Source organism: Acomys minous (genome assembly GCF_964271855.1).
Source record: "Acomys minous genome assembly, chromosome: 5".
NCBI lineage: Eukaryota > Metazoa > Chordata > Mammalia > Rodentia > Muridae > Acomys > Acomys minous.
Genome location: NC_140494.1, coordinates 124,390,223 through 124,417,962, shown reverse-complemented (window position 1 = coordinate 124,417,962; position 27,740 = coordinate 124,390,223). Strand labels below are relative to the sequence as shown.

Sequence of the window (27,740 nt, the reverse complement as noted above, 5' to 3'; positions counted from 1 at the left end):
CTCTGACCTGGCCAGGGACTTATGAGGGGTGAACAGCAGGCCTAGAGTGAGGACGGACAGCTGGAGTGTCAGAAGGTACTGGTCTCCCACACAAACCAGAGATCCCGAGGGGGCCTGGGAAGAGTTTGGCTGCTCTGTACCTTGTACCACCAGCCGGCCCTGGGCTGTCCTCCTCACCCGGGTGCCAGGTCTGTTGGCGGCACAGACATAGACACCTGCGTGCTGGACGGTCACATCTGAGATGATGAGGTTTCCCGTGCCTAACACCTGGATGCCCTCCACCCCTATGGGGCGGCCATCTGCAACAGAAGCAGAGGGGGGAAGGAGCAGGGTCAGGAATGTGGAAGATAGGAAGGATGAGAAGATTCCAGAAGGCTCACCCCTCTACCAGTCCTCCAGAAAGTCCTGGCCTATGGCTTTGGCAACATCCCTCCCAGATTCCAGGAGTGGCAGAGAAACGCATAGCACTGGAGCCTGGCAGCAAGGGTCAGCATCCTGATTTTTTTTTTTTTTTTTTTTGGTTTTTCAAGACAGGGTTTCTCTGAGTAGCCTTGGCTGTCCTGGACTCACTTTGTAGACCAGGCTGGCCTCGAACTCATAGCGACTCACCTGCCTCTGTCTCCCAAGTGCTGGGAGCAGCATTCTGATTCTAATGTGATGGTTGCTGGGTGGTTTTGTCATTGTTAGTTTTGTTTTTAAGACAGCATCTCTTGGCCGGGCGTGGTGGCGCACGCCTTTAATCCCAGCACTTGGGAGGCAGAGGCAGGCGGATCGCTGTGAGTTCGAGGCCAGCCTGGTCTACAAAGTGAGTCCAGGACAGCCAAGGGTACAAAGAGAGACCCTGTCTCGAAAAACCAAAAAAAAAAAAAAAAAAAAAAGACAGCATCTCGGAAAAAAAAAAACAACAAACCAGCATCTCGCTGCACAGCTCGGGGTGAGAGCCTCCTGCGTTAGCCTCTCAAGTGCTGGGATTACAGACCTTATAGACCAGTGGTTCTCAACCTGTGGGTTGTGACCCCTTTGCGGAGGTCTAATGACCTTTTCACACAGGGGCCACCTAAGACCATTGGAAAACACAGATATTTTTACACTACGATTCATAACAGAAGCAAAAAAAAATTTTTTTTTTGAGATAGGGTTTCTCTGTGTAGCCTTAGCTGTCCTGGACTCACTTTGTAGACTAGGCTGGCCTCGAACTCACAGTGATCTCTGCCTGCCTCTGCCTCCTGAGTGCTGGGCTTAAAGGTGTGAGCCACCATGCCTAGCCCAACAGAAGCAAAAATTACAGTTATGAAGTAGCAATGAAAATAACTTCATGGTCGGGGGGTGGTGGGGTGGTGGTGGTGGTGTGTGTGTCACCACACCACAAGAGATGGTGTTAAAGGGTTGCAGCATCAGGAAGGTTGAGGATTTGAATTTGACTGACAGTTGTAAGTTACATGGCTGAATATCTGTTCTCCAGGATGCTGAGGCACAGGCCCATGAGCATAAAGACTCCGAGAAGTCCCTCAGTGAAGGATCTTGGTTAACTTTGTTCCCCCACACTTATCAGGCCCCTGGGCTGTTGTTCCTCTCCTGCTACAGATGGCCCCTTGGAGTACCTAGTGGCTCCTAATGGTAGCCTACTCTTCCTAGCCTCTCCCTGGGACCCAGGCCCTTCCCCCCACCCCAGGGATCAGATTAGCACAGCCAGAACACAAGGAGACAGCTCCCCATTCAGGCCCTGAAGTGGTGAAATCTACTCCATTATCCCCGCAGGGCCCCTCCCCCCCCATCACTCAGCTGCCAGTGTGGCGTGGTCTCCCTGTGAATGTGACCTCGGCCCACCCCTCCAGAGGCTCCTTCCCCCAGTGACCTTTTCGGCTCAGACTAGTAGCCCATCTGCACCCTTTCACTGCTTTTCTTTGGCTGCCTGGGGATTCTGGCTGGGGCAGACTTGGGGGCCAGGCAAGCCTGGGAAGTGGGAAAGCAGCAGAGCCAGGGTGAGGGGCTAGCTGGGATTTTGAAGGCTGAGGGTTGCGCTACAGCTGAGGGTGTGGCCAGGCACAGAGGATGGATGGGGTGGGAGGGACTGGGTGCTGAGGGCTGAAGAGAATTCTGGGGGCCAGGGAGACACTGCCTGTACTGTAACCCAGGGAACTAAGCCAGCCCTGCAGGGAGAGAGGGAATGCAGCAGTAGGCTGACCTCCAGAGAAACTCAGCTCCCCTCCCCCCCCCCCCAGGCCACAGGGAGGGGATTGAACTGACCCCTGTGGGGAACAAACACAATTTAACTTGCCCCCACCCACCCGCCCCCCAGCTGGGTGATGGGACCATGAGGCCAGCCCTCCCAAGGGGGTAGGCTGCGCCCAGAGAGCTGGGGCTATGGATAAGGCTCACCCAGGCGGCTCCAGGACACAATGGGGCGCGGGTTGCCCGTGGCGACACACTCCAGCACAGCAGTCTGGTGGACGGTCAGGGTGAGGTTCTCAGGCCCCACAAGGATGGTGGGCTCCTTGTAGGCCCCAGAGCCTGAGCCTGGGAAGAGAAGTCCACGTTTCCTTTATTTCAGTTGGAAGCTTCTCCACTTCCTAGCTCCCACTCATGACCCAGGATACACACCAACCCCAAGCCAAGTTCTGAGGACAAGGAGATGTTGGGGAACCTGTGGGTTCTGGAAACTGTCCCTCCTCGCCCAGCCAGGCCTCCAGCACTGGGAGAGCCCAGGAAGACAGGGCTAGAGATCAGCCTCAGGTGCCTTCGGCTTGTGCTCATAGGGCCTTTAGATACTCTTGGACACCCGGGGTGTGGGGGGGGGATTGGGTCTGTCTGGGAGACCAACTGGGCTGGCTGAGAGAACTGGGCAGGCCGAAGGAGCTCACCTGACACAGTAAGCCTGGCCCCGTGGCTGACCCGCACGCTGGCAATGTTTGAGGCCACGCAGTGGAAGATGCCGCTGTCCTCGGCCTGAAGTCCTGTTATCTGCAGGACCCCCTTCGGCAATAATGTGTACCTGTTAGGGGACGGCACAGTTAGCGACCTCAAGCCACAGGGACAGAAAAGGAGGCACACGGGCACTCAGCCAACCTTACTGTCGTGATCACAGATGCTCTCCGGGATCCTCCCAGGTGGACGTCCCATCCTTCTAATCATCTGACAGTCACACAGTCTTCTCACACACTCTCACGAGCCTAGAATCTGGGCCCAGCAAGCCACACGGACTCACGATTCTGACTGCAGCTTGTATAAATAGCAGTGTCCTAGGCTATCGGTGTGGGTGGTAGACACAAGGCTGCCACAGGCTCCACCCAAAGCTAGCATCCATTCATCCTCTGCCCTTCCCACAAGGGGCTCACCTCTCATCGTCCGTGTCAACGGGGACTCTGTTCTTCTCCCATGTAATCAGGGGCTTGGGGAGCCCATGGATTTGGCACTGGAAGCGGGCCACACCGCCCTCCTCACCCACGATGGCCTGGGGGTGCACATGGAAGTCTGACATGGCTGGGGACACAGATAAAGGAGGGGTACAGATAAGGTGGGGTGCAGAGGGAGAGCTGAGGGGTCGCCCACTGAAGGGCGGAGTGTGCTCGAGGCAGGACAGTAGCTTAGGAGGCATACTAGCCGTCCCTCAGCCCTCCGCACCTTGGGGAGGCACACTCCAACCCCAGAGATGACACAGTCTTTAAGATAACTGAGGAGATACGGAGACAAGATGCTGTCATCCACAAAGTTCACAACTGAGAACCATACAATCAAGTTATCAAAAGAAGGTAGAAAGAAAAAGACAATCATGGTTCAATTACATTTACAACATTTTACTGGACTGTGTGCATGGCTTTCCTTGGCTGTAGGACAGACCTGGCAGACCAACTCCTGACTGGAGCCACTCTGACAAGGCCTGTGCAGGCGGTGGGAGGCTTTCCTAAGAGAGGAGGGTCCCTCAGACCTCACTCGTGAAGGCTCCCTAGAGAAAGGCACTTCTTCCAAGTTGGCTAGCGTAGTTTTACTCTGCTGTGACCTGAGCAGTATGCGGCCACATTCTACTGAGCTGGAAACTGCGGCCCAGAGAGGGAACTGGTTCATCCACTGTTCCTAGTATGGACACTGTCAACAGTGGCTTTGCCAGACTCTCCTTACCAGGAGGGCCCAGTGGCCTTTTATCTTTTTCTTCCTTCCTTGTGTTCTCCCAGGACAGGCTGCTGTGCAGTTTCCACAAGCACCCCAAGAGGGTAGTGTATCCACGCAGGGTGACAGGCCCTCTCAGAAGACTGTCAAACCTACCAATCTACATTTCAATGTGTCATAAATATTCAGGACCCCCTCCCCACCTTTTGGGGGTGGAAATCACACTCACACTTAAACTCTGATCTGCAGAGGGGGCTATGGTGCCCCCCTCACCATACCCCCAGCTGGTTAAGTGATCTTCCCACCCTGTTCCCACCCTGGCTCAGGCCCCTACACTGCAAACCTGGGGAAAGGCCCCTCCCACGTGAGCTCCCAGCCTCAGCACCGGGACTGAGATTTCATTAAAATCCACTTTGCTTCAAGTGCAGGAAGGCGGTACACCATCTGTCCAGGCTGCGGCCCCTCCCCTCTGGCACTCCATCAATTGGGACAGTGGCTCCCTCCCTCTCTCTCCCTCTCTCCCAGAAGGAGCCCCCCCCACCACCACCACCACAGCAGCAGCAGGGACTCCAGAGCTTGTTGCTGGCTGTTCCTGCTCTGGACTCCCTGGCATGTCTAGACGGCCCTCCTCGTGGCCTCAGCATTCCCTCTCAGGGTCCCTGAATCCACAGCCCTGTTTTGGACTCCTGAGCTCAGCAGCATGAAAGGATGAGGAGGAGCCTTTGTGCCTTCCCTCAAGAGTCTCTGGGGGCTGGCTCCTTTGTGGCCCATTCTCTATCTCATTTGCATGTGGTTCATTAAATATAAACATGCATAAAAATCCCCTGCCCAGCCTCCTCCTCTCTGCTGGCCTCCTGGGAGTATGGTAGATGGGTGTGTGTGCGTGTGCACGCACGCACGGCTCCTGGTACATGTGTTCCCAGGCTGGGTGTTTGCTGGGAAGCCTGGCTCTGTCTCCTCCTATATGTGGCCTGGCTGTCCCCATCTGGACAACAGTAGGGGTCTGGATCTGCCAGCTATCCATGACGGGTGTTGTGTCTGCCTGTGGGAAAAGCTCTTGTGGACAGGATCTGGGGGCTGGGTTTGAGAGGGGAAGGCTCCAGCTGCCCCCACCCCCCACCCCACCCCCACATCAGGATTGGTGAGAGGATCCTCAGGGAGCATCTAGAGATTGGCCCGCCCTGCCTCAGGCCAAAGTCTGTGCTTGGCCAAAGGCCTTGTGGTTTAACCCACAGGAGTTGGGGGGAAGCGGGGGTGGGGGGGGGCAGGGGGGTGGAAGTTAGAAAAAGCTCTGGGGCTCTGCCCATATTTCAACCTCCAGGAAGGTAGGGCTGGAGACAGATCTTGGGGGTTAGGGAGAGAGCACCCAGGCTCCAGAGGCTGCTACCTTGCCTCCTACCTAGACCCTGCCTATGTAGGAACTACAGTTCCCTCCTCACTCCGGCTAGAGCAGCACTGTAGCTCCATACCACTGCCACCTCGTCGCCCCTGACCTGGGGCTAATGGTTCTGCTGACAGCAGATGCCTCCTCATTAAAGAAATAAGCCTTTCTTTCGTGCCTCTGGCCCTCAGGCTGGCCTCCCTGGAGGCCCTAGAACTGGCTGAGGAAAGACACGGAAGAGGCTCCTGCTTTTTTTTGGGGGGGGGGGGGAGGGCTGGGTGCTAGGCTGGGGCCATCTGGCCTTTACTCCGAGCCTTACAAGGAAACTGTCACACAGGAGGGTTGAACATGGAGATGCTGAAAAGAAAGACCTGTGCTGGAAGGGGCAGGACAAGGAGTCAGTCCTCACACGGGTAGGGTCACTGGGCTCATAAAGGTCCCCTGGGACCTGCCTGACCCTCACTGCCTGCAGCAGAGTGGCCCTTTCGGTCCCTATGTGCTGTGCTGACTGGTACGCTCATTCTGGTTTTTTGTTTTGTTTTGTTTTGAGACAGGGTTTCTCTCTGTGTAGCCTTGACTATCCTGGACTCACTTTATAGACCAGGCTGGCCTCCAACGCACAGTGATCCACCTGCCTCTGCCTCCCAAATGCTGGAATTACAGGAGTGTGCCAGCGTGCCCAGGAGGCTCTTCTCTTAAGATTTTATTTATTTATTTATTTATTTATTTATTTATTTATTATAAGATTTATTTATTTATGACATATACAGTGCTCTGCCTGCTTGTACCCCTGCAGGCCAGAAGAGGGCATCAGATCACATTATAGATGGTTGTGAGGCACCATGTGGTTGCTGGGAATTGAACTCAGGACCTCTGGAAGAACAGACAGTGTTCCTAACCTCTGAGGCATCTCTCCAGCCCTATTTATTTATTTTTAACAGTCCAGTGGTGGCACATACCTTTAGTCCCAGCACTTGGGAGGCAGAGGCAGGCAGATCTCTGTAAGTTCAAGGCCAGCCAGGGCTACACAGAGAAACCCTGTGTCAAGCAAACAAACAAACAAGACATTGTTTACTTTATTTTATATTATGTGTATGGGTATTTTCCCCGCATCTCTTTGTATGCACCATGTGTGTGCTTGTTGCACAAATAGGCCAGAAAAGGAAGTCTGATCCCCTGGAACTGGAGTTACAGACAGTTGTGAGCTACCTGGCTTTGTTCTATTTCTTGTTTTTGTTTTTTAGACAGACTTTTGCTATGTAGCTGATGCTGGTCTCAAACATAACATAGTCCTCCTTGTGTAGCCTTCCCTGTGTTGGGATTCTAGGCATAAACTACCACACCCCAGGCGGTCCTGGTGGCACATGCCTGTAATCCCAGCACTCAGGAGGCAGAGGCAGGCGAATCTCTGTGAGTTCGAGGCCAGCCTGGTCTACAAAGCCAGTCCAGGACAGCCAAGGCTACACAGAGAAACCCTGTCTCGAGAAACCAAAACCAACCAACCAAACAAACAATCCCCCTGCAAAAAACAAAACAAAACAAAACAGGAAAACAAGGTCTCTTCATGTGTTTGCCTGTAATAGCAGTGCTGGGTTCCTGGGCACACGTCGAGCATCGGCTGCCATGGAGGCCTCTGAGTTCCCTGAACAAGTCATCACAGAGGCCACCACATGGTTGAAGACTGTGGAGGCTGTTGAGGCCGTGGCCAGTATTAGCTCCTGAACATTAAAGAAGTGCTGTGACCTGGCTGTTGGCACTTTCCACTTCTTGTTGGTTCTCTAAAGTCAGTTCGGGTTCCTTACTTCGAACTGTATGACCGGAGAGGTAATGAAGCAGGTGAGAGTCCTGCCAAGAGCCCTGAGAGCCAAAAGGAAGCAACAGGGGAAAGCGGATGGCACGCACTGTCACCATGCACTTCCGGAAAGGGGCTTCCAGCTTCCCTTCGATGCACCATGGGTACAGCAGGTTGTGTGAGAGGGGCCTAGAGTGAGGCCAACAACCCTTGGTTGGAAGGAAATAGGAACGACAGGAAATGGTCCTGGACACCCCTATAAATCACCCAGAGGGAGGGGTCTCCCGAGAGCCGGGTGTACAGCACCTCCAGAAGGGAAACTTACTGCCTTGTCCAGAGCCTCTGCAGAGGTCAGGCCTGGATTTGATTAGACAGGCTCCAGGGGAACACAGGGGGCAGCGAAGGGTTGAGGCACAGCCCTGGGAAGGAGGCTCAGGTCTCCCACCTTTTGACTGTAGTAAGATTCCTATCTGGTAGGTGATGATTAAAAAAAAAAAAGCCATGTATATTTCGAAAACTTAAGACTTTGCCAAAATTAGCAGCCCCATGGGGTTGGGGACGGGGTTCTGAGAGCTGACTCCCCCTTTTCATACAATTGTTCTGGACCATTGTGAAAACTTACCCAAAGATCCTGGAGGCTTAAACACACACACACACACACACACACACACACACACACACACACACACTATCTATCTATCTATGGAAGCATTACGGGCACAGAACATTCTGGAAACCCAACTCCTTATCAGGCAGCACGGACACTGATGACATTGTGCTCACCCCAAGCGCATCCCTGCAACTCAGACACTTCTGCTCATTGCTTCAACTTTTTCTTCTAGAATCACATTCTTCGCTAAGTCATGTCTGGATACCCATGAAGGGTCAGTTCCAGAATCCTCTGCAGATAACAGACATCCATGCATGCTCCATCTTCCTTATATAAAATACTGAACACACTATTTGCATGTATGTATACACCTATGCAAACCTCCCATATCCTTCAAATCATCTATGAGTTACTATAATCTTACTTTTAAGTATATGTATAGGTGTGTGTGTGTGTGTGTGTGTGTAGTTGCCTATGAAGTACAGAAGAGGGTGTCAGAATCCTCAGAGCTGAAGTTATAGGCAACTGAAGCTGCCTGACCTCAGTGCTGGTAACTGAGCTCTGGTCCTTTGGAAGTGTAGCAAGTGCTCTTAACTGCTAACATCTCTTCAGTCCGTAAATTAGTTGGTTTTTTTGTTTGTTTGTTAGTTTGTTTGTTTTGAAGATTTACTTATTATGTGTACAATGTTCTGCCTGCATTACACCTGCACGTCAGAAGAGGGCATCAGATCACATTATAGATGGTTGTGAGCCACCATGTGGTTGCTGGGAATTGAACTCAGGACCTCTGGAAGAGCAGTCAGTGCTCTTAACCTCTGAGCCATCTCTCCAGCCCCCTAAGTTAGTTCTTATGATAACTAATAAAATATAAATGCTAGCAGTGTTAAACTGTTTTGTTTAGGCCCTAGACTTTAGGGAATAATGATAAAGAAAAACATCTGTACATGCTCAGTCCAGATGCAATTCCTTTTGAAAAGTATCTTTTCAAAATAAGACTGTGTAAACGTGTGTGTACACACACACTTATGTATATTCAATCTATAATTTATGGTTGATCTGAATTTGAGGACTCAACCCACTGCTACAGGACTGATGGTATGGTGGAAAGCTATGAGGCACTTGACATATACCCAGGTAAAATTGAGATGTCCTGTAAACATAATATACATACTAGACTTTGAAAATTAAGCAACTAAAAAAAGTAGAAGACACTGATCATTCAGGAGTTGCAAACCAATAACTATAAACAAGACATCATCACACACTCATTAAGATGAGTGAGGTGGGGCTGGAGAAATGTCTCAGAGGTTAAGAGCACTGACTCTGCTCTTCCAGAGGTCCTGAGTTCAATTCCCAGCAACCACATGGTGGCTCACAACCACCTATAATGTGAGTTGATGCCCTCTTCTGGCCTGCAGGAGTACACGCAGACAGAGCACTGTATACATAAATTTAAAAAAAAAAATCATTAAAAAAAAAGCTAGGCATGGTGGCACACACTTTTAATCCCAGCACTCGGGAGGCAGAGGCAGGCAGATCGCTGTGAGTTCAAGGCCAGCCTGGTCTTCAAAGAGAGTCCAGGATAATCAGTCTACACAGAGAAACCCCGTCTCAAAAAGAAAAAAAAATCAGGGTAGAGGCAGAAAGATCAGGGGCTCAAAGTCATCCTCTACTATACAAGTTCAAAGCCAACCTGGCTATGTGTGTCCCTGTCTAGGGAAAAAAAAGAGGGCACTATTCTAAAAACAAGAAAAGGAAAAAGGTGGGAAATGGTGGTGGTGGATGTCTGTGGGCTAAAGCAGCCAAGTCATTTGAGCCTATGAGTTAAAGACCAGCTTGGCGGGCTGAGATTCCTCAGTGGTTAACAGCATGTGTGACTCTTCTAGAAGACATGAGTTTGATTTCCAGGACCCACTTAGGGCAGTTCACAACTGCCCAGGGTATCTGATGCCTTCGTCTGGATTCTGTGGGCATCTGCACACACACACACACACACACACACACACACACACACACACACACACACACACCTCTAACACATACACAAAATTAAAATAAAATAGATGCTTATAAAAAAAAAAAAGACCAGTTCAAACATAAGCCCTCCTATGTCAGAAAAACAAAACAAAATAAAAACAATAAATGGAGACCAGGCATGGTGGCACACACCTTTAATCCCAGTACTCCGGAGGCAGAGGCAGGTAGATCGCTGTGAGTTCGAGGACAGCCAGGGCTACACAGAGAAACCCTGTCTCAAAAATCAAAACAAAACACAAAACACAAAAACAAAAAAACCTCACAATAAATAAGATTTGAAGGAATGGTTCAATAGGTGTGTTTCCCCCTAAAAGACCCAGTCCCAAAGCAACAACAATATAAATATGCTACAATATATATTATACAATAATATAATAATAATAATCTGGAGACAGTGGGTGGTGATGTTTGAACAAACGTACTTTATATCACTGAGCTACATACTTAAAACGATAAAATTTTTATCTTATGTAGATTTTTGTTTTGTTTTGTTTGAGACAGGTTCTCACATAGCTTAGGCTGGCCTAAAACACTCTCCAAAAAAACAAAAACAAAACAAAAACAAAAAGAGCACCTTGAAGTCCTGATCTTCCTGCCTCTACCTCCTGAGTGCTGGTGTTACAGGCCTGTGCCACCACAGTGGGCTCTGTTTTGTGAATCGTTTTTTTTTTTTTTTCGAGGCAGGGTTTCTCTGTGTAGTCTTGGCTGACCTGGACTCGTTTTGTAGATCAGGCTGGCCTCGAACTCACAGAGATCCACCTGCTACTGCCTCCCAAGTGTTGGGATTAAAGGCGTGCGCCGGCTCCATGTTATGTGAATATTTTAAAACATTTTAAAATTAATTAGTCCCTTTTGGTATATGTATGTTGTGGTGTCGTGTATGTCTCATCGTGCAGGTGTGTGCAAGCGTGTGTGCATGTGTGTGTATGTGTGTGTGTGTGTGTGTGTGTGTGTAAGGTCACTAGCTGGTGGCAAGTGTCTTCTCTCAATTACTGGCCACCTTTATCTTTTGAATCGGATTCTCTCCATGAAGCTGAGCCTCGTGACTCTGGTTGAGGTATCTGGCCAAGAGCCTGAGTGAGCACCTGTCTCTGCACCGCTGGCCCTGAAGTGAAGGCACCAACCACTATGCCAGAATCGGATGTAGGTCTGGGGATCTGGACTGAGGCGCTCATGCTTTTACAGCAGACGTTTTACCAACTGAGCCCCTCAGCCCCTGTTATGTGTATAACATATAATAATTGTTAGTTAGAGTGATTTTTAAAATATTAATTATAAGTTGAGATGGTAACGGTCTGACCTTCAAAGAGTCCACAAAAGAACATAAAAATCGCATTAATAACTTAAAAATACTGATAATGTTGAAATGACATGTTAGAAATATCAGGTAAAATAGAACGTATTAAAATTAACTACACTTTGATCCAGCACTCAGGAGGCAGAGGCAGGCAGATCTCTGAGTTTGAGGCTAGCCTGGTCTACATATCAAGTTCCAGGCCAGCCAGGGCTACAAAGTGAGATCCTGTCTCAAAAACACAGACAGACAGACAGACCGACAGACAGATAATAGATAGATAGATAGATAGATAGATAGATAGATAGTCGGGAGAGATGGCTCAGTGGTTAAGAGCACTGACTGCTCTTTCAAAGGCCCTGGGTTCAATTCCCAGCACCCACATGGCAGTCCACAACTGTCTGTAACTCCAAGATCTGACATCTTCACACAGACAAAACACCATGCCTCATGCAGGCAAAACACCAGTGCAGATAAAATGTTTTAAAAAATTGTAAAAAAAAGACAAGATAGATAGATACATAAATAGATAGATAGATAGATGATAGATAAAAATCAAATCTATTTGTGATTCATTCTTACTTTTTTGTAAATGTGACTAAAGGAATTTAATTGCCTATGGCACTAAAATACTTTCACTAGCTAATGAGGCTCCAAAAACCACAAACAACTTGGTGCACACATCTGAGGCTGGGGTCGTCCTACCTTCTAAAGGACCTCCCAATCTTCCACTGTCTACACAGTCAATTAGAACCAGGCCTGGCAAGATGGCTTAGCACATGAGGGTGCTTGCCACTGAGCCTGACGACCTAACCCCCATCACTGGCACTTTTCAAATGTTCAGCAGCCCAAACTTGGCTATTGACAGCATCACAGGGCAACCCCACCAGAATCTGAGTCACCGCAAACTTCCGTCCATAAAGCTTATCTAGAGGCAAGGCCTCGGAGTCCTAGCCTCTTCTCTCTTCCTCACAGCTGCCCGTTCAGAGAGGAGCCCCTCCTCGCCATCCTCACCCCTGTCCATCCCCTGCCTCTCTGGCTTGCCCTCCTCTTGGTCATACGAGCACAGAAACAGGACGAGGTCCACACTTGGTCTGACGACCTGTGAGCAAGGTGGCTTCACAGGGCAAGATTCTGTCGTGTCCCATGTCAGGAAATATTTGCTGACAACTTTTGGGGGACAGCAGTGCAGACAACGCTAAAGACTGAGGAATCATCCAGAAGGGAGTTCAAGGTTCAACACTACAATTGCACTCACCCCAACTTTGGCTCACTATTTGTTTTTTGTTTTTGTTTTTCGAGACAGGGTCTCTCTGTGTAGCCTTGGCTGTCCTAGATTTGCTTTTGAGACCAGGCTGGCCTCAAACTCACAGCGGTCCACCTGCCTCTGCCTCCCGAGTGCTGGGATTAGGGTTACTGCCAGTACACTTGGCTCTCAGAACTTTTTTTTTTCACTTATAAAATGGCTGTGCACCCCTCAGCAGGCTTGCTGCTACCTGCTGTTGGAGGGGATCAGGAAAACTCTGAGCTAAAAGAGCAAAGCTGGGGGTGAATGACTCCATTCAGGGTCAAGCCATCTTACCCTGGAGAGGACAAAGCAGAAGCAGGCACCCCAAGTCCTCAGGACATGGAACTGAAGAGAATTTGCAGGAGATTGGTGGATGGGGAGGGGGGCCCATTGGGGGTGGGGCCAACAGGGTATTGACCAGAATGTGGTGTCTTCTATCTGACTCCCACTTGGAGGTTTCACAGAGGCAACCTGTCAGTTGGAAGAGGCCGCTGGGTAACGGAGGCCTTGATTTCTCTAGTAAAATGTTTATGAAGCTCATAAACTCATGCCTTTATTGGCCAGGCTCATTCTGGGCGTTGGATGTGGCTCTCCGAGGTGTAGTTAAAACACCTGCTGAACTAGGTCCCGGCGGCGACTCTGGCCCCTGTCCAGAGCCACTCATCAGAACCAGCGGTGGGGGCCAAGTGAGATTTGGCCTCAGGAGGGCGAGGAGCCAGCTGTGTCCCACCTCACTTGTTCTTTAATCCCATGAACACTTCTGTAAATACCCCATCCCCAAAAGACGAGGGGGATGAGGACAGAGAGGGTGAGGAACCCCGGGGTCCTGGAGTAGCTGGTGTATTGCTCTTGCTGCCCTTATGCCAGGGGTGGGAAGTACTGGCCTCTAACACAGTCCTCTGGTCCCGCTCACCCCTTCTAACACGGCTCTCATTCCCCACCATCCAGATCCCTCTTAGCCCTCGACTCTGGCTCCGTTAAGGAGCAGCAACACGCCCTGCCCAGCTGTGGTCAGCAAGGCGCTCTAAAGGACAACTCAGTGGGCCGATGTAACTTCCCTGTGGGTGTTAACTGTGGTTCTGAATCCAAAAAGTGCACTGGGTAGCGGGAAGGGCTGTGTGGACACTGGAGCAGCAGAGGCGGGTGAATGGACCTGAAACAGCTTCATTAGACTGTGCTGGCTCAGAAGTCTGCTGGGCTTTGCCCTCGCCAGGTGACCCTCCCGTGAAGCCTCTGCATCCTTCAGTTTGCCTGCTCAAGCTCCTGACCCCTTCGAGGGCCCCTCAACTGCAGGCCTTCTCTCCCACCCTCTGGCTCCACCACCAGCTCACCAATCCCCCCTACTCTGGCCCCAATTCTAACACAGAAGGCAACTTTGTCTTTCAAGTCCCCAGCCATAAATCCACAGCTCACCCCCTCTACAGCCACCTCTGACAAATGGGGTCCTGGAAGGAGGGGGTGGTACAGGATGCTGTTGGGGTGGTGGGGGTGGGGTGGGGGGGGGTTGCATTCTCCTTAGGGAAGTCTGTGCTCCTGCAAGACTGGGGGACCTCCAAACTTTGATACCACATTAGGTCAAAGGCAAGATGGCAGGGGAGACCAAAGGCTGGGGGTGGGGGGGGGGCTACCCACAGACCCTCCTGGATGCTCTACTTTGAATCACTGAGCCCAGGAGTTTAGAGGCTCCAGCTCTTCCCTGATCTCCACCTCCTCCTCCAGCCTCCTGTGGGGAGTGTGACGTGTGCCTGGAGAGGGTGTGCTTGCCTATTAAGTGTGTGTGCCTAAGGGTGGATGTGACACATTGTGGTGGTCTCTGGGGCATTGGGGGTGGGGTGGAGGGTGAAGGGGACACAGGAAGTGTTAGAAAGCCCCCACTCCCACCATCACCCGGGCTCCATGTCCTCCTCCTACCACGGCTGGGGTTTCAAAAGCCGTCCCAGTTTGAGGTATTTTGTCGTGTTTTCATGCCACATTTCAGGTGAACATATGTCCTGGGGTTTTGTTCGGAAAGCATAGTCACCTGTCCCAGCCCACAACCGACCCGCCGAGCTCAGGCTGAATGGGAGTGCCAGGGTCAGACGCTCCAGCGCCCCAGGAACAAGGCTGCCCCACGCCTGGGCACTGTCCTTAGCTGCTCCCATTACACTCTGAAAAAAATCTGGTGAAATCACCAGGCTCTTAGGTGCTGTCGCCTTAACGTGGTTGTGAGGGCCGGAGAGGGTGGCTCGCAGGCAGTTAAGAGCACAGGCTGCTCTTCCAGAGAACCCAGGTTTGATATCCAGCACCCATCTTGTGGCTCACAATAGTTTATAATTCCAGGGGATCCAATGCCCTCTTCTGGCCTTTGAGGATACCAGACACAAACATGGTACATAGACATACATGCTGGCAAAATACCCATACACATAAAACAAAACAAACAGTTTAAAAATAGGGCTCTAAAAACAGGTCCATTGAGCTGGGCAGAGGCGGTACATGCCTTTAATCCCAGCACTGGAGAGTGAGAGGCAGGCTGGATCTTCTGAGTTCAAGGCCAGCCTAGTCTATGATGCAAGTTCCAGGACAGCCAAGGCTACACAGAGAAACCATATTTTGAAAAGCAAAAAAAAAAAAAAAGGAAGAAAAAGAAAGCAAGAAAGCAGGCCCATTGGAGCGGAAGTTTAGATATTACTTACACTGGCAATAATAACCATGAGAGGTAGGAATTGCCAACTTTTCTAGGGCTCAGAGAGTTAAGAATTTGAGCACGCCTGTAATCCCACCAGGGAGGCAGAGGCAAGCAGATCTTCATGAGTTTGAGGCCAGCCTGGTCTACAAAAGCGAGTCCAGGATAACTAAGTCTACACAGAGAAACCCTGTCTCGAAAAACAAAAAAGCAAAACAAAACAAAACAAAAAAGACTTCGCTAAAGGTCACCCAGACAATCAACGGAATTAATGTTTGAACTCATCCCCACAGCATCCCTCAATAAGAAAACACACATTCCCAAAACTGCTCAAATATGACTGACACACCCTCAGGAGAACACATGATCCCTTTTAGAGGCAGCCCCACACACAGCCAAGTTCATGTTGGTTTGATTGCCGCCCCCCCCTAGACTTTGGTGGTTTTATAGGGTGACACTAATTCAGGAGAGCACACATGATAAGGTGGTGTTATCACCCCTAAATTCTATTAACACAGGTAAATAAACAGCCAAGATGTGCTTGTCTTAGATGGCTCTTCTCTAAGCAAGTACAGACTCGGGGGAGCGGTGGCAGGGGCTCAGGAAGGGAGAAGTCATTTGTCCTCAGGCTGGGAGGGCAAAGAATGGTGAACCGCCAGTAGCTTTCATGGGGTAAGGGGGAGGGCCATCAGCTCGACCCAGCTCTAAACAACCGGTTACATAATCGTGGTACTCTCAAAGCCCATCTCTGGGCCTCAGGTTTTTTGCTTTTGTCCCCCCCCTCCCCCCCCTCCCCTGTGCAACAGGGGAGTTGAGGCTGTTGAGTTCAAAGTGTTGCCCGGATGTAACCGGCAAGGCACCAAGTGCGGCGCAGGTCACAGCGTGGACCCAGGAATGAATCTCTGCCTTGGGTTTGAAAATGCCCAGGTTCAGCGGAGCCTCTCAGTGCAGACTGTGTGTCTCTGTTAGTGTCAGGGTCACCAGTCTTCCTTATGTAAACCTGCTGGGTCCCACCATATCTTTGACTTCCGTTGTTCTGGTCCGGACACCGGATCTCTCTCACCTCCCGGAAGGGCATCTGGTTAGGGGGCCCAGGCTGGAGCTATTAAGTAAATTGCTTTCACATGACCACTAGGACAACTCAACAAAAACAGACACTTCCCCCAAATTTCCAGAGCCATATATTAGGATTTGTAGGGATGGATGGAGCAGGGGTGAGGGAACAGAGAGGCGAGTTGGATCAGGCAGGACTCTGTCACAGGCTATGTATCTTTTCAAGTCTAACCTTGCTTTTACTCATCTGTGAAATGGAAGTAGAGAAGGATAGAAAAGGCAATACCTAAGAGCTGGACCTAAAAATGGAAAAGAGAATATTTAAGGTTCTAAAACTGGGCTGGGGCTGTAGCTCTATCAGTAGAGTGCTTGCCTAGCACGCACAAGGCCCTGGGGTCTATCCTCAGCACAGCATACTTGGACTCCCGGGAGGGGGGAGGTGGGAGGGGGGGAGGGAGGGGGAGGGAGGGGGAGGGGGGAGGGGGAGGGGGGAGGGGGGAGGGGGGAGGATCAGAAGTTCAACTCCACTCTTAGCTACATATCAAGTTGAGACCAGCTTGGGCTACATGAGACCTTGGGTTTGGTTGGTTGGTTGGTTGGGTTTTTTTCTTAAAGACTAGAGAGGTGGCTTTGCGGTTAAGAGCGCGTGCTGGTCTTGCAGAGGACCTGAGTTCATTTCCCAGCTTCGACGCTGGGGAGCTCACAACCACCTGTAACCACAGCCCAAGGGGGACCTGATGCATCTGACCTCCAAGAGCATCTGCATTCTTGTCCACACACAATTAAACATTTAGCCCAGGCGATGGTGGCACACACCTTTAGTCCCAGCACTTGGGAGGCACAGGCAGGCAGATCTCCATGAGTTTGAGGCCAGCCTGGACTACAGAGTGAGTTCTAGGATAGCCAGAGCTGTTACACAGAGAAACCCTGTCTCGAAAAATCAAAAAATAAATATTAAAAAATAAAATAAAATTTAATTTAATTTAAAAAATTAAAACATTCTAGGACAACACTAGGCAATGCCCCTCCCCATCCAGGAAATCACACTGTTGCTTCCTGGAGTATCTGGTACCTTAGCACTAAACCCCAATAGATGGTACCTGTGGGTCCTCAGTCCCAATAACTCTCTACAACAAGCCCTATCTATTTTTCAGAGGCAGGAGGTACATGTCCCTGAGAGGCCCGTGGGGTTTCTTGACTAGAATGGCCAGTGTGTGGAGGGAGGGCTGGCTCCTATGGCCAGTGCTTGGAGGGAGGGCTGGCTCCTATGGCCAGAGCTTGGAGGGAGGGCACAGGAATCACCAGACCTACTCAAATGGAGACTCTCTTCCTCCTTTACACTTCATCCCTAGCCTCATCATGTGCCAGGAGGCTGGGTTACATACAAAGGAGTCACTGACCCACCTTTCCCCTCCCATGGCTAACTGGTCCTGATCTATCCTGCTGCCAACTGTTGCTGAAACAGCACACCCACCTCTACCCTTCTCCCTTTCAGTCTTCTGTCCCTCCTCCCAAGAGTCCCAAAGCCATGATGCTCTTAAGGCTTGGTTAGTGTCTCTCCTTTGTGGTTTGTCAGGAGACTCTATTTAGATTGGCATATTAGGGCAGTCCTCTCTCCATGCTCAAAGGACAGCAATTCTGTAGTCACATGATTTGTACTCGATCACATGAGATCAGTTTTCCTTCCCTGAATATGGCACGGTTGTCATGACTTTTGTTTTGTTTTTTGAGACAAGGTTTCTCCGTGTAACCTTCCCTGTCCTGGAACTTGCTCTGTAGACCAGGCTGGCTTCAAACTCACAGAGATCCACCTTGCTTCTGCCTCCCAAGTGCTGGGATTAAAGGCATTCACCACCACCTCCCAGCTTTGTTTTGATTTTTAAAAGATATTTCTGTTTATGTGCATATTTATTTTATGTGCATGAGTGCTTTTCCTGCATGAATAGGTCACCTCAGAGGCCAAGAGGGCACCAGATGCCCTGGAAGTGGAGTTAAGGGTGTTTATAAGGTTCTGGGAACCCAATGCAAGTCCTCTGCACAAAGAACAAGTGCTCTTCTTCTTCTTCTTCTTCTTTTTTTTTTTTTAAGATTTATTTATTTATCATATATACACAGTGTTTTGCCTGCATGTACAACAGAAGAGGGCACCAGATCTCATTATAAATGGTTGTGAGCTACCATGTGGTTGCTGGGAATTGAACTCAGGACCTTGGGAAGAGAGCAGCCAGTGCTCTTAACCTCTGAGCCATCCCTCCAGCCCCAAAGCAAGTGTTCTTAGCACTGAGCCATCTCCCTAGCAAAACACCCTCTTCACCTGCACTGCACCCAAACACACACTTTAAAAAAAATATGGTTCTCTGTGTAGCCCAGGTTGGCCTCAGCCTCACAGAGATCCACCCACCTGCCTCTGCCTCCTGAGTGCAGACGAGGGCTCCAGGCTATCCTAGATGGTTACACTCACAGTTCTTTGCTTCTCCTCTTCACTGAGCCTGGAACTCTTCTGTACCTTCCCCTGGCAAACATATCTGTCTTCCACGTCTCCCAAAAGCATTGCTTACAGCTCCCAGGTAGCCCTTATCCAACTGTATTAGAGTCAAGTGCCCACATAGCTTTCCGCCTATTCACCCATGTGGGCTATGAGGCCCATAAGAACGGACTAACTTGCCTTCCTATTTCTAGCACCAAGAACAGACACAAAGTAAATACTAAGACCTCATAAACGGTAGTCTACTGGAATGGTCCAGGAGGCCAGTTGTTCCTCATCATCTTATTCCGAGACAGGGTCGCCAGCAACATAGTGTAGCAGAGATCGATCTTGAACTTTTTAAATTTTATTTATTTATTATGTATACAGTGCACATTATATCACATTGTAGATGGTTGCGAGCCACCATGTGGTTGCTGGGAATTGAACTCAGGACCTCTGGAAGAGCAGTCAGTGCTCTCAACCACTGAGCCATCTCTCCAGCCTCCCGATCTTGAACTTTTGATCCTTCTGCCTCCACCTCCCAAGTGCTCGGATTATAGATATGGGCTCTGACACTCAGTTGATGAAGTACTAGGGGTCAAACCCAGGGCTTCATGCATGCTAAGCATGCACTCTACCAACTGAGACACGTCCCCGTGCCTTCCTCATCTTATGTTCCACCCAAGTCCCCACTTTTGCACAATTTCCTCTCCTTTAGTCTAAGCTTCTTCAGTAAAAATGTAAAAGTTGGACAGGTGGCGGTTCTCAAACTTGTTTACTGATCCGAGCAACCCAGAGTTCTACCTAACAAGGCAAATAGTAGTATCCCACTGTCAGGGAGTCCTTGGTCTGGGTGGATGAAGGGGACACGATTCCGTTTCTATTAAAGGCCCAGGAGACGACTCACATACTTAGCTAGTTTGGGGCACCTCTTGCCCCTGTGCAGGTTCTTGAGAACTGCGTCAAAGGCAGATTCTCAGCCGGCTCCCCACCTCTTCCTGGAGGGCCCGTTGGTCCTAGTATATCGACTCCAGCGCCCTAGGCAAGACGAGGCGCAGAGGGCAGCAGGAGGTGGGGGAACCTTCAGAGCGCAGCCCCCGCGGGGCCCCCGTGGAAGCATTCGGGGGGCGGGCGGGCGAGGTCAGGGCCTGAGCCGGGGGCCCTGGGAGCCTCGCTCGCTCAGCGGCAGGAGTAAGTGGGACCATCTGCTCCACTCCTCCGAGGTCATTGCTTTGTGTCAAGCTCCCCCTCCCCCCTCCCTTCCCTTCCCTCCTTCCTCCCCCTTTGCCCTTTGACTCCTGGGACTCAAAGGGAGAAAAACACTTGAGGTCCTGATGAAAGTGGCGGTGTGATGGGGAGCGACACCAGCCGCCGCGGCACCGCACAGCCGCCGCTGGGTATCGTATCTCCGCAGCTAGAGCGCAAGACGCGCGATGCGCGATCTTGGTGAGCTGTGCAGGCGCAGGCGGCGGGCGCTCCCGCAAGAGACGGCCCGGTTCCCACAGCCCGCCCGGCCCGCGGGGCCCCTTTGAAGTGGCCGCAGCTGCACACCCCGCCCCGCGGCTAATCCGGGCCGACGCGGGCGTCCTCGTCCCCCCCGCATAGCAATAGTGTCCGCGCTGAATGGCACTGGCTAATTACCTCGCTCGCACCACCGCGGGTGAATGAGAGAATCCGACATTGTGCGCGGCGAATGGAGAAAATAAGACAGCCATTGTCCTCGCACGCCAAACGAGGGTTTGATGTCGCTGGGGCGAGCGAAGCACCATTTCCCGCCACCCCCTCCCTCCCCAGCAGTTCGAATTCCCGAGCAAGGCCTGGCCCCCTGTTTCGGTATGGTGAAACTGAGGCAGCAGTTCCTGTCCCTCAAAAAGAAGATGGATGAGCCAGGCGGCACCCCTACTGGCTCCTCAACTAGCCTGTTCTTTCTCAGTCATTTCTTCTGGTCCTCTGCTTCCATGCTTGACTCTGAAAGCCAGGAAAGGCCTGCATTCACCAGGGCCTAACTGGATTTCGTGAGAACACATAAAACCATTGGCAGGAGAGTGGGGGTAAATTGTCCACCTTGGTGCCCACCTGTGGGTCACCAACTGCAAGCGGCAGAGAAGTTTAAAGAACACATGGTTGGGAGAGATTAAGGAATGAGAAGGAAGGGCAGAGTGACTCAGAAAAACCTAGAAGGGTTAGAAAAAACGGATGGGTGAAAAGTCTGGGAGGCCGGGAGGCAGGATTTGTTTTCATTAGGAGCACTGAAGCCGCAGCTTTGAGGCAAAAGGTGATCTTTGCCAGCAGGGTGGTGGGCTGGCAGGCACCAGCCACAGACAGGTGAAAACAGGCTCCCCATCAGCAACCAGCCGAGCCTGAAGCATTCTGTCATCTATTAGGATAGTCAGCTCGGCTAAGAAATCAATCAGAACGGAAGGGAACTGATCCAGATGGGCAAGCTGATGTCCTGCTGTGTAAGATGCTCCATACTGCACTGGGGGCTGCTGTCTTTTCTTCATCTCTACCAAATAAGACAACGGTTTTCTGGGTAAAACAGACAGCACACCCTTCCATGTTGGGAGTGCCTTCCCTCTGCCCTCTGTTCTGCCCCAGGGTTATAGGTGTGTGCCACCATGCCTGGCTTTAATGAGCATCATCTTTCTGGCACATTCCAAAGAATTCTCCCTGCATGTCATCGCAACATCGAAAGCCTTTTGCAGGCAGCCACAGCCAACTCCTTAATCGGGGGTGGGGGGGGGTAGGGGGGTGTTAGCCATCTACTTTGGGAAATAGCACGAAAGACTAGAGCGAGGGGTGTGGCTCGGAGAGCAGCGGTTGCTCGAACAAAGCCCTGAGTTCAGCCCCCAGCACTGCATGCTCCTAGCAGCCAGGGCTCAGGAGGACCAGAGGCTCAAGGCTATTCTCCGCTACATAGTGAGTTCCAGGCCAGCCTGGGCTGTACCGGGGAGGGGGGGCGGGGGGGGGATTGTCGCAGAAGAGAATGGAACAACACTGGAGGGAATGAATGGGCAGCCACCAAGCAGTCCCTGGATGTAAAAGCAAGTGTGTTTAATATTACCAAGTACTAGCTGTAATCACACGTGAAAAGCACGACTTAAAATTTTAAGCGCAGCTCACTATTGTTTTCCTCATCCAATTCTGAAGCAGCAGTTAGTGGAACCCTGGCCCCAGCCCCAGATGTGATCACAATGTTTTCCTTCATAACTCTAAGTAAATCTTTGTCATGGACTCTTATTTCTCCTGCCTAAGGCTGTACGGGACCTTTTCAGCCTGCTCGGCTTCACAACACCTGCTGCTGTGAACGGCTTATGTTTGAAAGATCTGCCTAGTTAGAAAACAGCAGAACAAAACAAAGAGATAAAGGCAGAGCTGCTGTGTAGAGGGTAAAGGCAGGAGGTCTGACGCCGCCCCCCACCCCAGACACGCCCCCCACCCCCCTCTTCTCCCACGGTTAGTTCTTGAGCCCCTTTTGTAGAACCACGAGACTCTAAGAAATGATGTTCAGTGTTTGTTTTTCTATAGAGGAAAAGTGCTTATCCAAGGAAACAGCTATTAGTAGCAGATCAGAGATCATTTTTAATTTGATAGAGGCCACTACCTTCACTTTGTGTGTGTGTGTGCGCGCGCGCAGGCATGTTTGTAAATGTGTTTGTGTGTGCAGATGCACGTAAAGGCTAGAGGTTGGATGTCGGGTGTCTTCCTTAATTTTTAGATTTTTATTTGTGTGTGTGTGTGTGTGTGTGTGCGCGCGCACCCTCATGTGCACCATGTGTATGCACATGCCATTGGAGGCCAGAAGAGTGTGTCGGATCCCCGGGATCTGGAGTTACAGGCAGTTGTGAGCAACCTAGTCACTGGAAGCAGGTGCTACAAACTGAACTAGGGTCCTCTGGAAGAGCAGCAAGTGCTCCTAATGGCGGAGCCATCACCTTCACTTTTGCGACAGGCTCCCTGGCTTACCTAAGAGCTCACCAAGTTGGCTAACTGAATGCTTCCCCAGAAATCCCCATGGCTGTCCTGCCTCTGCCTACCCAGCACAGGACTGGAGGCACGCACTGCTGCGTCAGGATTTTTATGTAGGTGCTGGAGATCAGAACTCTGACCCTTATGCTTGTATGGCAGTCACATTAGCATCTTCTCGGGCCAGGTGTGGTGGCGCATACCTGTAATCCCAGCACTCGGGAGGCAGAGGCAGGGAGGTCGCTGTGAGTTCAAGGCCAGCCTAGTCTATAAAGCGAGTCCAGGACAGCCAAGGCTACACATAGAAACCCTGTCTTGAAAAAAAAAATAATAATCAGGCGGAGCGTGGTGGTGCACACCTTAGTGCGTGTCTTTGTAGTTTGACCAGATTTCACCGACGGTGCTGAAAGCTTAATCCTCAAATACAAGATGATTTGGAAGATGGTCCGCTCACTATTCAAAAGTGACAGGAGCCACCAGCTCCAACTAGACTCTCCTTTTTTGATGTGTTTTGTTTTGTTTTTTTGAGACAGGGTCTCTCTGTGTATCCTTGCCTGTCCTGGACTCACTTTGTAGACCAGGCTGGCTTCGAAGTCACAGCGATCCGCCTGCCTCTGCCTTCTGAGTGCTGGGATTACGCCACCACGCCCGGCGACTCTCTCTACTTTTAACTGAAGGCTGTTTCACCCCAAATCTTCCTAACCCAGCTAAGTGACTTGTGAGAAAATGCTCCACAGGTAAGAGCTCTGGGAGAAAGAGGAAAAGGATAATGACAGGTAAGTTTTTCCTTCCCTTTCCACCCACGCGACGCTTCCTGCGGCTATGTTTGTGACGTTTACAAGTGACAGGAAGGGAGCCATATTTACGCACAGTCCTTCCAAAGAGCTTCTCCAGAACCTGAAGAAAAGGGGAGTCTGGCCTATTACTGCTTTTCAAGTTGAGGTCAGTAACCTGAGATTCCAGAATCGCCTCTCCCTTTCCTTGGAGATAGCCCCACAGTGGCTGTGAGTGGGTGCTGGCTAAGCTAAGTGACTAGAACAGGGGCTAAGGCTACAGTCGGATGGATAAAACTCTCTGGTCATCACTGAGCTAAGAGTAGCTGGATACATCCACTGTGCACTCCAGATGTAGGGACTGGGATGCTCACTGAGATTGGTCCAGGGGAAACCACTGCAGGAACCCTTGGAAATAAACTCAGCTTCATCTGTCTTCCCCATCCTGGCTGTGGAGCCCCAGAAGGCAGGCAAACCACAGCAGGCAAGGTTCTATCTTCTCACATCCGACGACTCCCCAATTCAATCCTCAAGCACCAACTCCAGGCCATGCATTAAGGCTGCAGGAAGGAAGGCTGCTCTCCTGTGTCTGCAGACCAGAGAGCGAGCTGAGCCATATGCTCCTGTCCCAGAAAGACTGAGCCTTCCTAAGCCTCCAAAGTTTGAAAAAAATCTGTGGCTGCAACCCCGTGGGTCCTCCTCCCAGGGATGCAGCGCTTTGTGGCACATGCTTGTAACCCAGCACCAGCACTACATGAACCAGGCCTGGTGGCACACGGCTATAATCCCAGCACAGAGTTCAGAGATCAGGAGTTCATCGTGATCATTAGCTGCACCGTGAGGGCAGGGCCAGCCTGGGAGACACAAGACCCTCTCTTAATAAAGTAATTTAAATTAATACATTAAAACTTTTTAAAAAGCTGCATCACTTTGTCTCACAAAAGTCTTTTTCTTTTCTTTCTTTCTTTCTTTTTTCTTTTTTGGTTTTTTAAGACAGGGTGTAGCCTTGGCTGTCCTGGACTCACTTTGTAGACCAGGCTGGCCTCGAACTCACAGCAATTCACCTGCCTCTGCCTCCCGAGTGCTGGGATTAAAGGCGTGTGTCACACAAGGTTGCTTGTTGTGATCTTAATTTTAACACAGTTTGGTGGGGAAATGATTGACTCAGGAAGCCAAGTCAGAAACACAGGAGGGAACAGGAATAGCAAACAGGTGCAGTGCTGGGCTAATTCTATTTAATACCATTACTTGTGATCTGAACCAACTGAAACTGAATATCCTAATGCAACCTGCAGGTATATTACATTAGATAGGGCTTCTCTGGGGCGCTAGAGGAGTGTGACAAGATTATCAGGGCTCTCAAGAAAATCAGGGTGGCGGCTGGAGAGATGGCTCAGTGGCCAAGAGCACTGCCTACTCTTCCAAAGGACCCGGGTTCAATTCCCAGCACCCACATGGCAGCTCACAACTGTCTGTAACTCCAAGATCTGACACCCTCACATCAATGCACATAAATTAAAATTAAATAAAATATTTTTTAAAGAAGAAAATCAAGGTGAAGAGGGCCATTGCCGAGAGAGAGAGCGTGACATTCCATATAAACTGGGATGTAAGAGACATGATGAAAATGCCCCAAAAGGGCCAGGTGTGGTGGCGCACACCTTTAATCCAAGCACTCGGGAGGCAAAGGCAGGTGGATCACTGTGAGTTCAAGGCCAGCCAGGTCTGCGGAGTGAGTCTGAAACAGCCAAGGCTACATAGAGAGACCCTGTCTTGAAAAAGAAAAAATCCCCTAAAAGGACAGCCAAATGTGATGGCACACCTTTAATTCCAGCCTGCAGAGGCAGGCCGATCACTGTAAGTTCAAGGCCAGCCTGGTCTACAAAGTGAGTCCAGGACAGCCAAGGCTACACAGAGAAACCCTGTCTCGAAAACGCAAAAAACAAAAACAAAAACAAAAATAATAATAAACTAAAAAAAAAAAGATTTAAAAAAAAAGAAAAGAAAAAAATCCCCCAAAAGGAAAGGAAAAAATAAGGCAAATTTAAAGGAGGCAGAAAAAGATCCAGGAATTGTTGTTTATCACTAGGTTCCAATTCTCTCAGGACCTATTCAACTCTGGCTCTGAAATTAAAACCCAAATCCCATTTGACCAATCAGTGCATGGGAAAGAGCATCTGGTCCCTTGCTAGCTTTGTCACAGTCCTACATTCAGGACTTGGGACAAGGTTCTCAGTTTCCAGGGCAGCGGTATGAGAAACAGACTGGTCAGGAGGCTGGGAAGAGGGATGGGCAGAGGCGGTGTGAGCCTGCAACACCTGCGGATGCACTCTGGGCAGAGGCCCTGTCAGGAGGTCGTGCCCCGCCCCCCATACTCGGCTGCTCTTCTGCAGCCTCTGAGACCTTCTGCTTCTTCCCTCCCCACTTCAAATTGCAAATAGATTGTCTAGTCCACCCCCTTGGTCAGAAATCCTTGGCCAAGCCCATTGGGAAGAAAAGAGCTGGGAGCCCAAGGTCTCATTTCTCTTCTGCATTTCCCTACTGTTCCAGATTCCCGGACTGAGTGGCGGTCAACTTTTCAGAGTTAACCGGGTAAAGATGTCCCTGTTCAAAATGCCCGCATTAGACTACAGGAGTAGGCGCCCTGAGACGCCGGGACCTGGCTATCCAGAGCCAAGGATGTAAGGCAACACACACAACGGCCCAGACCTACATTCTTTTTTGTTTGTTTGTTTTTCGAGACAAGATTTCTCTGTGTAGCCTTGGCTGTCCTGGACTCGCTTTGTAGACCAGGCTGGCCTCGAACTCACAGCGATCCGCCTGCCTCTGCCTCCCGAGTGCTGGGATTAAAGGCGTGCGCCACCACGCCCGGCCCAGACCTACATTCTTACACTTGCACAGATGCTTGTGGCTGCAAGGGTGAGTCGGCAGCAAGGGGCTAACAAACTACGGAAGTGGGAGGGGCACGGAGAGCCGCGCATGGCCAACAGAGCGTCCCAAGTGCTGGGCCAACGCAGTCATGAAACTCCAAACTCAAGTGACTTCAGGCTGAGCACCGGGCAGGGCAGAACCAGAAGTAACGTGGCTTGGGGAAACTGGACCCTTGAGCATCACAGCTGTCAGCTGAGTCCCAAGAGGATCCCAAGAGGGTCTTGGAAGCCATGGTCCTCCACTGGCATTTCTCACCCAAGAGATACAGAGATCTATTTTGGGGCCTCTCAGCCACAGCTACCCCCTCGCTTATCAGGATCTCTACTCTGCACCCTTCCAGCAGATACCTGCATTTAGCTCTTCCCTCTTTTTTTTTTTTTTTTTTTTTTTCCCGAGACAGGGTTTCTCTGTGTAGCCTTGGCTGTCCTGGACTCGCTTTGTAGACCAGGTTGGCCTCGAACTCACAGCGATCCGCCAGCCTCTGCCTCCCGAGTGCTGGGATTAAAGGCACGCCTGGCTTTAGCTCTTCCCTCTTGACCAGGCTGCCAAGACGGCAGGGGAACCACTATAGACTTCTCTGGATTAGTGGGAGGAGGCGTTCATGTGGCCTCCACTCTAACCTTGGGTAGACTTAGGCAGGTAACTCCCAGAAGCACTGGGCCATCAAAGGCCCTGGAGCTGTTAGTCACTGCCTAGGCCAGGGGACAGCACAAGGACAATCAGCAGCCAGGAGCTGCTTCCTCCAAGCTGATTGGGGGGGGGGGGGAGCTTTCCTGACACCCTCCTTCTCCTCCCCCTCCCGCCGGGACCCCCTGGGGAGAAGGAGCCGTCACAAACCAAGCCAGTTCCTCTCCTGTGATTTGTTCTGAATTTTCAAACAAAGAGTAATTATGACAGATGTGGAGCAATCAGCATCATTATGCTCGAGGAACAAGAAAGTGAAAGGGAGCCTAGGGACCCTGTGTGTATGTGGGGGGGGGGGGGGGTTGTCTTCCTCCTTCAGGAACAGGCAACTCCCACCTCTACCTCCTGCAGCAGCCCAAGCAAACCCCCCAACTTCCTTCCCTGGAGCCCCTCCAGGAAGGAAAGCAGTGTTCAAGCCTACCTGGGAGCCGAACCCTCATCCCCTACCCCCCCACCCCCGCCCACCCGCAGTGTCTCAGAGTAGCAGGGGAAGCGGACCCTCCTTGCCAGGCTTCTAAGCTGTTTTCTCTTCCCCTGTCCCTGCCCTGTCCCAGTGGCATGCCTATCTGGGTTGTTCCGGCGATCACAGCAGCTGGCTAACCTGGCTTGGAATCTCAGCTTCCCTACTTCCTGTGTTCCCCGGAGCAAGTTAATCATTCTGGACCCCCATTTTCTCATCTATAAAACAGCACTAG

At 50.8% G+C, this 27,740-nt stretch overlaps 1 protein-coding gene across 2 annotated transcripts in view; it reads right to left on the bottom strand.

Moving 5' to 3' along the window:
• The window catches only part of IGDCC3 (immunoglobulin superfamily DCC subclass member 3), a 49,343-nt gene that overhangs the window by 6,732 nt on the left and 14,871 nt on the right, over positions 1 to 27,740 (bottom strand). For both annotated transcript variants that reach the window (XM_084783882.1, XM_084783883.1), the window contains exons 3-6: positions 3,336 to 3,480; positions 2,862 to 2,992; positions 2,380 to 2,517; positions 141 to 299 (exon numbers count right to left, since the gene is read on the bottom strand). In XM_084783882.1, coding sequence (XP_084640008.1) covers positions 141 to 299; positions 2,380 to 2,517; positions 2,862 to 2,992; positions 3,336 to 3,480 — 573 coding nt within the window. The remainder of the gene's footprint in view (positions 1 to 140; positions 300 to 2,379; positions 2,518 to 2,861; positions 2,993 to 3,335; positions 3,481 to 27,740) is intronic.